This window comes from Elephantulus edwardii, unplaced genomic scaffold (assembly GCF_000299155.1).
Source record: "Elephantulus edwardii isolate Elephantulus edwardi_28Jun2011 unplaced genomic scaffold, EleEdw1.0 scaffold00139, whole genome shotgun sequence".
NCBI lineage: Eukaryota > Metazoa > Chordata > Mammalia > Macroscelidea > Macroscelididae > Elephantulus > Elephantulus edwardii.
In genome coordinates, this window is record NW_006399889.1 from 7,411,550 (window position 1) to 7,424,688 (window position 13,139).

General features: G+C 37.0%; 1 protein-coding gene across 1 annotated transcript in view; it reads left to right on the forward strand.

Moving 5' to 3' along the window:
* The window catches only part of STAM (signal transducing adaptor molecule (SH3 domain and ITAM motif) 1), a 74,481-nt gene that overhangs the window by 5,279 nt on the left and 56,063 nt on the right, over positions 1 to 13,139 (forward strand). The window contains exon 2 of the mRNA XM_006894300.1: positions 927 to 1,011. Coding sequence (XP_006894362.1) covers positions 927 to 1,011 — 85 coding nt within the window. The remainder of the gene's footprint in view (positions 1 to 926; positions 1,012 to 13,139) is intronic.

A 13,139-nucleotide genomic window follows, 5' to 3' on the forward strand; every position in this document is an offset into this window, starting at 1 on the left:
GAGGGTGTCTTATTCATTGCCATAAAATTGAAACTAACCCTGTAGTGAATTTCTGAGTCTGTATATCGCATGGGAAGAGATTTTCTCCTGTAGTGCTGCTGGTGAATTTGAGCCTCCAGAGAGGTGTGACTTTTGGGTTATCAGCATAAATCCCGGTAGACTGTGTGCCACCAGACCTCTCCTTCATGTACATACCTGTATGTTCATGTTTTTGTAAATGTAGAAAAATCAGACTTAATTTGTTATAAGCAAAAACCACCTACAGTATTTTTGAGAAAGGAATTGTTAGAGAAGAAGGGCATCTCCCTTTTGTTATTTTTAATGTGAGTATAAATTTACTATTGTATTTCATCCACTCATTCATAGACATTTTATTTAACAGCATTAATTAAAATTGGTTCAAGTGGTTACAGTGTCTAATCAAACCAACTTAAAATTTTTGCTTCCTTCTCATAATTGGCATTGGTCATTTGTAATCAGACTGTGCAATTCTTTCAGTGGTAGATTTTTTACCTTCCATGTAGGAAACCTGGATTCATCCCTGGCCAGCTCCCCTCATGGATGTAAAGCTAACCTTCATCTGTTAATGGAAGCTTGCTCATTGCTATGATGCAGAACAGGTTTTAGCAAAATTTTTAAGACTCAGAGAGATTAGAAAGAAAGACCTTTGAGATCTACATTAGAAAATCAGCCAGTGAAAGTGGTATGGATCATAACAATTTCAGCCATGTTTTTCCAGGGAGATCACACAGGGTCAGGCAGCATTTTGTTTGTGCATGGAGCTAGCGTATGGGAGCTAGCAAGCAACATTCTGATTGATTATTAATATTTGAATTTAGTACAGTTTATTAATCTGAGTATGATTACGAACTTTTAAAAGATTTATTGCATAATGTTTTTTATGATTTTTTTTTTGCAATTTTTAGAGAAGGCAACCAGTGAGATGAATACTGCTGAGGACTGGGGCCTCATCTTGGATATTTGTGATAAAGTTGGTCAGTCTCGCACTGGGTAAGTGTGTTTTAAGGAATTCTTATTCAGCCTTCCCTTTTTATAACCGTAAACAAGGAAGAAAGTAAAGCATCTTATATTTGAAATTTAGTCTAAAAAGAGAATGATTTGAAATATAATGCCATTTAGGTTATTCCTTATAACCAGTTAGTGTAACATGAATGGTAAAATGTTGATTTTTGATTGTTCATTCCTGTCCACTTGACTTTCTGATAACTGACTTTTCTCCTCCTCAGAGTTATAAGTAATTTCTTAGTCACCAAGTTCGATGGGATTTTTAAAAAACATTTTTCTTGTAAACACATTGTCAGTATTCTACCTAATTTATCAGTGATAATTCAGAGAGACGGGGAGCTCTGGGGGTGCAGTTTGTAAAGAGTTCTGCTGTTCATCCAGTGACAGTGCTTCTCTAGTGGTTCGAATCCACTGGTCTCTCCATGGGACAAAGATGGGCAGTTTCCTTCTGGGTAGTATTTAGCCTCAGAAATCCCACTGAAGATTCAGTCATGAGCCAGTTCCAACTCAATGGCAATGGGTACTATCCGTTGAAAGTACTGTCCATTGAGAGCTGGGAGATGCTTGGGTAAGAGGTAAAGGTGGGATCCAGTGGGAAATGTGTATCCCACCTTCACTACCCAGACCTTCTCGTCTGTGAATAGGGAACAGTCTGCCCCTGACAAAGCCACCAAGGACATGTGAAGTCATTAAGGGCATGAGGTAGGGTCATCCCTCCTGAAAATATGGTGAGGCCAGAAGAGCAAAGAAAAGCAAAGGAACAAGGGTCACCTGAGGTGATATCAGGGCAGGGACAGTGACAGGTGATCTCAGCGGGAGTCTGGTGGGATGTTCGTAGTACAAATGAGGGACTTCTTCCATTTTCACATAATGCTGATTTTTTAATATTTTTTTCCCCCCATATAACACCATGGCCTTTAGAACCTGTGAAGGTTCATAGAAGAGGAGTGGCTTTATTTTTTTATTTACTTCTCTTTTACATAAAATTCTTTTCAAGTATTTGTGTTGCTGGTACATTCCTATTTAAATGACTGTCTTTGATCATTTAAATAAAATGTGTGTAATGTTTTTCTTTCCCTTTCTTCAGTATTTCATATTCTTCCAGATTCAATTGAGATATCATTCTTCTACAAACAGTTAATCAGAGAAAATAATACCATCATCCGTTGAATCTCAGAACCATTCTTACTCATGTTCTTTCTTGTACGATAGTTATTTGTGTCTCATAAATTTAGATTTGTAAAATGAAAGATCTGAGTTTTGTTGTATATGGGAAGAAAGAGTACAGATTAGTGACTGAGAGCATGTATTCTGGAATGAGACTTCTTGGGTATAAGTTCTCTGTAACTGCTTAGCTGTATCAGTGGAGAATACCTTTCTAGGTCCTTAGTTTTCTACTTAGTTTATTACCTAAGAATAAAAACAGTATTCATAGTGTGCTCCAGTGAGTGGTTTGGTGGCAAGAAGCTATGCTGCAATCTGGAAGGCACATGAAGTCCACCAGCAGCTCTGTGGGAGAACCATAGGAGAAGGATGGGCAGCCTCCTCTGTGGTTGACTGCCTCTGAAAACCTGCTGAAGGGTCAGCTGTGGGTTGATTCCAACTTGATGGTACACAACAGCAACAACGTCCACTTCATAGAGGTTATTATTGTACAAGGTTATTAATGTCTTTATTTAAAACAGTGCCTGGCACACCATTAAATGGGTACAACTCTCCTTTCTTATGGTTAAGGTCCTGTTTGGTTGTTGTTTTGATTTTTGTTGTTTTTGTTTGTTTGTTTTGTTTTGTTTTTTTCCCTTTGGAGTTTATTTGAAGAAAGTTCTCATTATACCCACACTTGAAGGGTACACATGAGCCTCTTAGTCCTCTATATCTACTTGTGCTTTGTATCAGAAAGACAGATTCTAGGATCAGCTCATGTCATTCCTGTAAACAGTTACAGCTACTCTGTTAGACAGTAAACACACATGAAATTCACTCCAAGAGTCCAATCTAACTTCCAAGTTTAAAAATATAAAGTCCTGTTTTCTGACAGTTTGTCTGTTGAGGACTAGATATCAACATAGATCCATCCCTGTATATTTGAGAGGTAAGAAAATTTTATCTAACATACCATTTGTAAAATTCCCCCCTCTTCATTCTACTGGTTTTCTTTTTATCTTTAGTATTCTTCACTTTGAATTCTTCACCATAATTTGGTAAGTTGCTTGAATTATTAGAATTTTTCTTTTAGTTAAAAAGCAAATTTGTATTCTATCTAAAATTCTGCATTAATGAATAATGAAAATGTGGAGATCAATTTGTTTTTCTCTACATTAGCATACCAGACATATTTCTTAGTAACTCTTCTTCCCTATTCTGTTGTTTATTCACATGTTAATAGTTTATTAACTCAGAGCAAGCACCTCAGGTTTCAGCAAGTATCATCTGTTTGATGCAGGTTGTTGATTAGGCTTCCTCCAAGCATGATAACATGATGTCACAGTCTTCTTCATAAAGTTTAGCTTCTCTTTTGATTTGTTCATCATACAGAATGAGTAGATATGGAGAAAGGATAGATACCTGATGAACATTTGTTTTTATTTTTTACCTTGCAGGATTTCCTTACTCTGTTTGGACAAGGTTATCTTGGTGTAGGTATAGATTTTGCAAGAGTACTGTAAGGGGATTTCCACTCTCAATGTTAGACATAATTTGTTATGAGACAAAGTCAGATGCCTTTGCATAGCTTATAAAACACAAATAGACATCCTTCTGGTATTCTCTGTTTTCAGCTAAGATTTGTCTGACATCAACAGTGATGCCCCTTGTGCTGCACCTTCTCCTAAATCTAGCCTGAATGTCTGATAATTCTCTCTTGATGTACTGTTCTGACTGTTTTTTGAATAATCTTTAGTAATTTGCTTACATAGGCTATTATTGACAATGTTCAATAGTTTCCACTATTAGTGGATTTTTATCTGTTTATATACTAGTGAATAGTCTTGACAATTCAAAAAAATATTGATGGTGTTTGTTGTAAATTGAAATTTTTATCAAAGTACAGAGATTACTTGAGAGGGCAGTTTTAGAAATAGTGTAAAAAACTGTAGGAAAAGCATATTACTTTCCATGGGGTTTTCCTCCCCTAAATCAAAATGATTTTTAATCAGTGGTATATCACTGAATTACTTAGTATACAAGTAAAACTTAAAAACTTCTTTTTTAAAATATTTTGCTTCCTGAGAAAATTGTTTTTAAAAAAACCTCTTAAAAAAATCAAACCAAAAATACCCACTTTTTTCCCTTTTCTAAAGAGTTACTGACTTTAGAACTGTAGTTTAGAAAATAGCCTCAAGCTTTATGGAAACCGAAAAGTAATTTTTGTAAAATTTTATTCATTCAGAACTGTGACCCAGAAATATGATTCTAGTGATATTTTGAAAAAAAAAGCTCCTGTATTTTTTCTCTTTAGAAAGCCAAAGCCTTGTTGTCCTGTTTTTCAAACCATAAGTGTGTACGCGTGTATATTTTTGTTTACCTAAAGAAGTACACATGTTTATGTAAAATGTTATTTTTTTTTACTTTAAAAATAAGTGATATAGTCACTTGGCTTGAAAATGAAAGTAATCTTTAAAGGTGCATTCCCACTTCCATCCCCTTTAGGTAACCACTTTTATTTATTTGTTTTGTTATCTTTTCATTGTTTCTTTACGCAATTATAAATATATTTCTCACTCCATTCTTATGAAAGAAGTAATAATACCATAATGTCCTTCTGCATTTGTTATTTTTTCAAAAATATCCTGTAGATCTTAGAAATAGACTTCTTTTAATAACAGTTGGTAAATTGTGGTTGTCAACTTCACAAAATTTAGAAATAATTTTCTAGTCTGAATTCAGTTTTGACTAGTGGCTTATAGACCATTTGACATAATAATAATTTAGCAAAATAGTAACACATTTGTACCAATCTCAGAAAACTTAGAGGAAATTCCTATATTATATACATTTTAGTTGAACATTCTTTAAAGCCTGAAATGTCTTAATATGCTGAACTTTAAAAATGTCTAGAAACTTTTTCTGACTTCTCAATATATTCACATGATTTTTAGTATTTTCTTCCAGCATATGAGTAACTACAAAAGAATGCCCAGCTCGTTGGGTCATACGATGAGCTGAAAAGTCTCTGCTTGTTTAGAAATCAGGCAAGCTTTCAGAATGACAATGGTAATTTTTTTTAACATAACTTTACAGGATAAATATCTTTTTTTTCTTAGTTTTGATTATTTATATGTTGAGATAGGCTATGAAATGCCTGTATTATTTATAATAACAATTTAAAATTACATGATTGTTCTCTAAGATTTGTGCTGTCCTTTTTAAGAATAATTGTTATTGTTTGTTGCCATCAATAGTTGCCAGTTGTTAGGTGTTCCACTCATGACAGCCTTACGCATAACAGATTGAAAACATTTCTCAATATTAAAGAGTACTCCTTTTGTGCTCTCTTCATCATCACATATACTAAAATTGGAACAATATAGAGAAGAATAGCCTGGCCCCTTTGTGTCTTTTTTTTTTTTTTTAAAGAAAAAAAAATAGTACTCCCTCCTTAGTCATTGCCATAAAATCAGAATGGACTCATAGCTTGATTCTCCATTAGGTTTATAAGGCTCTATATTGCATAGGAGGAGATTGCTCATATTTTCCTGCAGAGGAAACCACTATAGAGGCATGTCCTTTGGGTTAGAAGCAGTTTGTTCTGCAGATTACTCAACTAGAGCCATTATTTATTGATTGCTTATTATGTACAAGGTCTAATATAAGTACTTTTATGCATCTTTTATTTAATCCCAGTGGTTCTAGGTACTTTAGATTTTCCCAGTTTACAATGAGAAATAGGATTCATTTAGAATTTGTTAAGGACAGGAACCTGGTGGCACAGGCATTTTGCAGTGGGCTTGTACAACTGAAGACTGACAGTTCAAAGTTACTTAAAGGTACTGTAGGAGAAGGATCGGGTTCTCTCTGCTTCTGTTAAGATTATAGCTGAAAGAATCATATGGAGCAGTTCTTCTATGCAGACATAGAGTCCCTTGAGTGGTGAACTCATTTAACAGCAGACAACAACAACCTATGTAAGGGATATAATAAATAACATATGTAAGGAATATTATAAGACTGCAACCCACCAGCTTTCTCCCTCTGTGGACTGGAAAGCCTGCTGTTCTGTCTCCTGCTTGTTATTGTGGTTAGGTTTTGTTGAGTTGATTATAGACTCCACTACTCTTTGTAAACAGTGAAATTGCCTCATGTATTTTCTTGGATGTAGCTTTATGAATGCAGATTGCGAAGTCTTTCTTTGGCAGAGAAGGTGAATTTAAATCACTGACTTTTATACCAATAGCTTAGTTTATAACATCACACCGCCCAGGCTGCTTTCTATTAAATTTATAACCAAGAAAACCTTGTGGAGCACTTCGACTCTGTAACGTGTAGTTTATATGGATTGGAAATGGCTGATTGACAGACAGCAACAGTTTAGATAATTGAAACAAACCATTGTCTATTCTAGTTACACATACAGATTGTATTTTAGCATATATTTTAAAACTTCGGCACTTGCGTTTACTAGCATCATCCTCTTTGTTATATCCTCTGCTCTTCTCAATACTTACTGGCCATTTTTCTTAGTACAGTCTTTGTGTATGTCTAAGAAATAAATTCTGTAAGATATGTACATTTTCAAGTTAGAAAGCAAATTCAAGGAAAGATACGTAGAAGTTGATAATTAACTTTATAATATATACTACTCTGTTATTGTCAACACTAATTAAAGTCCAACAGTGATAAATAGCATTTCTTATATTTAGTTGAGAAAGAACATGTCTAACAATAACATTGCCAGCAGTTACTGAATCATTTTTACTTTCTCTCATATTTCAGAGGTCATATCCAGTGAACGAGGAACCAAAGATGAGCATTATAACTTTTGATTTAGTATTCATTAATACAAAGAGATAAGCAATTAAAAAAAACAACCAACTTATCCTGCAAACAAACAACAGGGGCATCAATGATAAGTACAGAAGCTTTATTGTGTTGTAGTTATGAGTATAGACCAAACTATGTACTTACAAAGTTTTCACCACAGCACTTCCCACAAAGTAGTGCTCTGTAAGGGTTAACTTGTTTTGCAGTCCCTGCCCTCCTCCCACTCCAACCCCTGATTATGGGTTTTATTGGGAAGTTTACAGTCTACAGTTCAGATTGGATGCTGGATACAGTTCTTCAGTCAGGGTAGTTTCCCTGGTGTAGGCCCCCTGACTTAACCTCTTGACTTTGGGTCCGTGTTAAAAAGCTTTTAGTCCTGGCAGTTATGGTGTTCTCTTCCAGGAATCTTTGACTAAAGCCCCTGCTCCAGCTTCATGAAAGGAAGTCTCTGATCTGCTCTGTCTCATGTTAGTCTCTGGTTCTGTGCTGTTACTGCTTTTTTCTAAGCCCTACTCTGACTTATGCAGTAATCTTTGACCCAAATAGATGTGTGCTTGATTCTCCACTTCTTGTAGAGTCTCTTTTTTTTTTGCTATTACTGTCTGGCAAGTTCAGTTTGACACTTAAGTCTCCAGTTAGAATACCAGATATTCTGGGTTCATCTTAATGTAGGAGAACAGTTGAAGGGACACTGTGATTATCTCAGAAAAAGTTTCTCTATTTAAGCTGTGACTTAAAGAGGACTAAGCTTTTATGGCATAAAACAGACTGAGAAAATACAGAGAGCACAGTGGAGGGCAGAGAGCATAAATGCTTTTGAGGAGAGTTAGCTGTGAGGAGATTACATGTAGAGACTTTATAGGCTTGATTTCTAAAAATTTCTGTCTTTCAAATAGAAACTTTAAGCTGATTTGTTAAAAGTATATATTGTTGTTATGTGCCATTGAGTTGCTTGCGACTCATAGCGACCCTGTGTACAAGAGCCCTAAACACTGTTTTATCCTGTGCCAACCTCGCCGTCTTAGACGCATTCATTCCCACCACTCCACTCACTGCAGTCCTTGACCTTCTGCATCAAGTGCTTCAGGTCCTCCTCAGTTTTAGCAAGCAGGGTGTGTCATCCACATGACGCAGGTTGTTGATGATTCTTCCACCAATGCTGATGCCACATTCCTCATACAGCCCAGCGTCTCAGATGATCTGTTCTGCATACAGATTGAAAAGGTATCGAGACAAAATACGTCCCTGATGGACCCCCTTCTGAATTTTGAACCATCCAGTGTCTCCGTGCTCTGCTCTGACGACTGCCTCTTGGTACAAGTATAGGTTTCTCATTAGCACAATCAAATGTTCTGGGATTCCCATTCTTCTCAGCCATAGCTTGTTGTGATCCACACAGTCAAAAGTCTTTGCATAGTCAATGAAGCACGGATAGACATTCTTCTGGTATTCCCTGCTTTCTACCAATATCCATCTAACATTAGCTATAATATCCATAGGACCAAGACCTCTTCTAAATTCAGCCTGCACATCTGGTAGTTCTCTGTTGACATATTGTTCTAAACGTTTTTGGATAATTTTCAGCAAAATCTTCCTTGTATGTGATATCAATGATATTATTTTATAATTTCCACACTCTCTTGGGTCACCTTCCTTTGGAATGTTGGCCAGCTGGTTGTTGTCCTCCAGATTTCCTAGCACAACTTAGTGAGTACATCCAGGGCAGCGTCTGTTTGTTGAAATAAATCAGTTGGTATGCTGTCAACTCCTGGAGTCTTGTTTTTTGCCAATTCCTTCAGAGTAACTTGAACTTCCTCCTTCATCACCATAGGCTCTTGCTCATATGTTATTTCATGAAATTCCTCTCTGTCAGCCAATTCCTTCTGATACAGTGACTCTGTGTACTCCTTCCACCTTCTTTTTATGCTTCCTGGATCATTCAGCATTATACTCAGACTATCTTTAAGTATTGCCACCCTTGGCTTGAATATGTTTTTCAACTCCTTCAGCTTAAGAGAACTAAATTTTCTTTTTTATTAAATATTCAAGAGTGAAAAGAAGCTTGAGGCAATTCTGAACAGTGTTTTTTGCCATGCATGGAGTTACACGCAACTCATAGCTACCCTATGTACAACAGCTATGAAGTCTGCTCTATCCTCACTGACTGCTAGTCTCATTGGCTCTGACACACCTACTACTTCCCATTACGCTAATTACTGTGTCAGTCTATCTCATCCGGGGTCTTCCTCTCCCACACTGTCCTTCTATCCTTCCAAGCATGATGTCCTTCTCCAAGGACTGGTCCCTCCTGGCATTATGCCCAAAGTATGTGAAACAGCTTCAAAATCCTAGCCACCAAGGAGAAACTTGGTTTCACCCTCTCTAGGACAGATTTGTTTGTTCTCTTGGCAGTCCATGGTATGTTCAGTACTCTTCTACATCACCATACCTCTTCAAAGCTAGCATTTGTTTGGCATGCTTTATTATAAGCTGTTCTAATTATCAATTTTTATATAGTTAGCCTTCTCAAATACAGCTGTTTTATTGTTATATAGTTAATGAATGAATAGCTGCACAGCTCTTGTGTGACATTTCATGAAGTGGCATTAGGTAGGAATGGATTATAAGAATTCCGTTATCTGAATGCTGGTATGGGATAGATGCTCAACATGGTTGGCATTTGATACTCATACTCAGCTGAAATCTTAGCAGGGGCTGTCATTGGAAATACTTTCTCATGGCTTTCATATGTAGCTTTAGTTTCTTACAGCATGATGGTTGGGCTCCTAGAGGGAGCATCCTAGAAATAATTGTCTCAAGAAACTGATTTGGCTTCTACATGACTCTGGTGGCCTATTGGATCAGGAGTTGTGCTGCCAACCCAAAGGCAAGTGTTTCAAATTCACTCGCTTCTCCTTGGGAGAAAGATGGACAGTGAGATTTTTCAGCCTCTAGAAACCTGCTGGAAGATGAGCTATGAGTTGGTTCTGACTTGACAGCAATGAGTTTATTATATGAACTAGTTTTGCAAGTCTAGAGTGTCACTTGCACTACATTCTGTTAATCAACTGAGTTACTGAAATCAGCCCAGAGTGAAGAGGAAGGGTTTTTAGACTTCATGGGGAAGTGCTGGGATCAGATCATAGAAGAGAATTTGGGAAGGAAGTTGTTTGTGGTTACTTTTAGATATGTTATCTGCCACAGAGTCCTTTTAGGTGTATGAATGTGTTCAGTTCTGTTCTTTTGAAGGTAAAAAAGTAAAGATAGATTAATGAGAAAGTTACATCCCTAAAGGGATAGACCTTTCTCCTTGAATGGAAATATGGAGGAGAGGTCTCAGTTCTGTTCTGACAATCACCTGTTTGGCATATCTTTCTATAGGTGCTTTTCTCAATATATAACAACAACTCAAAATATCTTCTGACATAAACTGTAGCTGCTGTATTTCCTCTCTTTATTGTATCTATCAGAACCAGATCTGATGTCATAAATTAAAAGGCACTGTTCTACAGACTGAAACATTTGTCCAGGACTTCAGATAACTAGCTTCAAACTTTGCAGTAAATTTGGAGGTTCCAACTACCCATCAGAATGTTAGCCATAAATTTGGGAGTCTCTAGGCGTACCACACTTCGATTACCTACAGATTGAGGGATTTCCGTCATTCTCTCTGGTTTGATAATTTGCTAGTGTGATACATAGAACTCAGGAGAGCACTGGTTTTGTGTTTTCAGTTTTATTATATGAAAAATTATACAAATAAAGGGATATACAGGGTAAGATCTTGAGAAATCCCGCTGGGTACATCAGTATCTAATATCAGCCAGGATGTTCATGGAGCTTCCATGTTTGGAGTTTTCATACTGTAATCTATTTATGTAGACATGACTGAACCAGTCGTTGTCCTTATTTCTAGTGGCAAGAAGCTGCCCTGCTGTCTCAAAGGTACATGGTTCAGATCCACCAATTGCTCCACAAAACAGTCTCCTCACATACAGTTTACTGCCTCTGAAAAATCACTGGAGGGTCAGCTATGAGTTGGTTCCAACTCAGTGCACAACAAAAGCAACCCTTGTCCCTGGAGTTTGGGCTCATGTCACATGGTAGATCTTTCTAGCTGGCTTTTACCTTGTTGTTGAGTGCTGTTGAGTCAAGTATGACTCATAGCGACACTATAGAATAACAGATCTGAATCCTGTCCTACACTGGGCCATCCACCCACCTCCTGACACATTAGAGCCCATTGCATAGTCACCATGTCAATCCACCTGGTCAGGGGTCTTCTGCTTCTTTACTGACCCTCTACCTTTCCTAGCATCATGTCCCTCTCTCCAAGGACTAGACCTACCTAGCTACCTGCCTGAAGTATGTGAGGCGAATCCTCAACATCTTTGCCTCCAAAGAGTGTTCTGGCTACACGCTCTCCAAGACATACATGTTTGTTCCCTGGGCCATCCAGTGGATGTTCAGTGCTCTTCTCCAACACCACGACTCAAAGGTGTCAGTTCTGGTCCTTGAGAACTTAAATGGCAAAATACAACTTAATGATTCCCTTATTTTATTTCTTTAATATTTATTAAGAGATATTAAATATCTATTTTTATATAAAAATTCTTTGATGAAAAAGCTCTGTCTGTCTGAACATATTGTTGTCAGGTGCCATCAAATCAAATACAACTTGTAGCAACCCTGTTGGAAACAGATCTGAACCTTGCCCTATCCTGTCCCGCCATACTCATTATCTCTGCCGTGTTAGAGCCCATTGTTAACAGTCTCTGATTGAGTATCTGAGTTTTGGTAAGTATCCCTCCTTTGCTGATTTTCTACTTTTCCAAGAATGTCTTCTTTTTCCAAACAATGGCCTATCCTAGAAACATGCCCAAAGTAAGTATGATGATGTCTCACCATCCTTCACCAGCCAAGGATTATCCTGGCGGTCCTTAGTCTAGGACACATTTATTCTTTTGGCAGTCCGTGGTGTATTCAGTGCTTTTCTCCAGCACCACAACTTAAAGGCATTCAATCTTCAGTCATCTTTATTCACTGTCCAACTTTCATATTCTTAACAGGTAATTGAAAAAAAACCAAAGCTTGGACCAGGCACACCTTAATCTTTTAACTGACAGCCTTGCTCTTTAGTACTTTGGAGAAGTCCCTGACTCCACACTTTCCTAGTGCAACATACTTTTTGAATGCCTGACTGCTGGTATTAAGGTTGTTGATTGTGGATGCAAGTAAGATGAAATCATTGACAATTTATATCTTTTCCCCTTTTGTCATGATGCTGCCTCTTATATCATTTTCTTGATATTGAGATGTAATCCATAACTGAAGGCAGTAATCTTGGATCTTCTGTAGCAAGTGCTTCTAAGTCTTCTGCACTTTGAGCAAGCAGGGATGTGTCATCTGCATCATCAGGTGGTTGATGAATCTTTCTCTAATCCTCTTCATAAAGTCCAGTTTCTTGAATGATTTGTTTTGGCAAAGAGATTAAACTAGTATGAAGAAGGGATATAGTCCTCACACACACCTTTCTTGATTTTAAACCATACAGGTTTCCTGGCTTTGTTCAGACAGTAACTTCCTGAGCTATGTGTAGGTTTTACATGAGCACCATGTAATGTATTCTGTGGATTCAGTGCTTCTCAGTGTTATTCGTATTTTGTTGTGATCTACACAAATATCTTTGCATAGTTGATTAAACGTCAATATGTGTCCTTCTGGTACTCCTCCCTGTCAGCAAAAATCCGTCTGACATTAGCAGTGATACTCCTTGTGCCACAACATCTTCTAAATCCAAGTGAATCTCTCGTAGTTCTCTATCAGTGTACTGTCTAGCATTTAAAAATAATCTTATGTAAGATTTTACTTGGCCCATTCTCTTAATGATATTATTTGATAATTTTTCATATTAACAGTTTAGTAGTTATCATGCATTTTCTGCACGTATATAAATGGCTAACAAAATGTATTAACTGATTTAGTGGTCATGAAGAATTGCTCTCTCTTACTTTTTAAAAATATATCTGACTTGATTAATAGTTTTTATTTTGAAAGAACTTTTTTCCCAAAGAAAAAGCACACTGGGGGGTGGGGGGCAGGGAGGAAAATGTGCAACAATGAATTAATGGAAA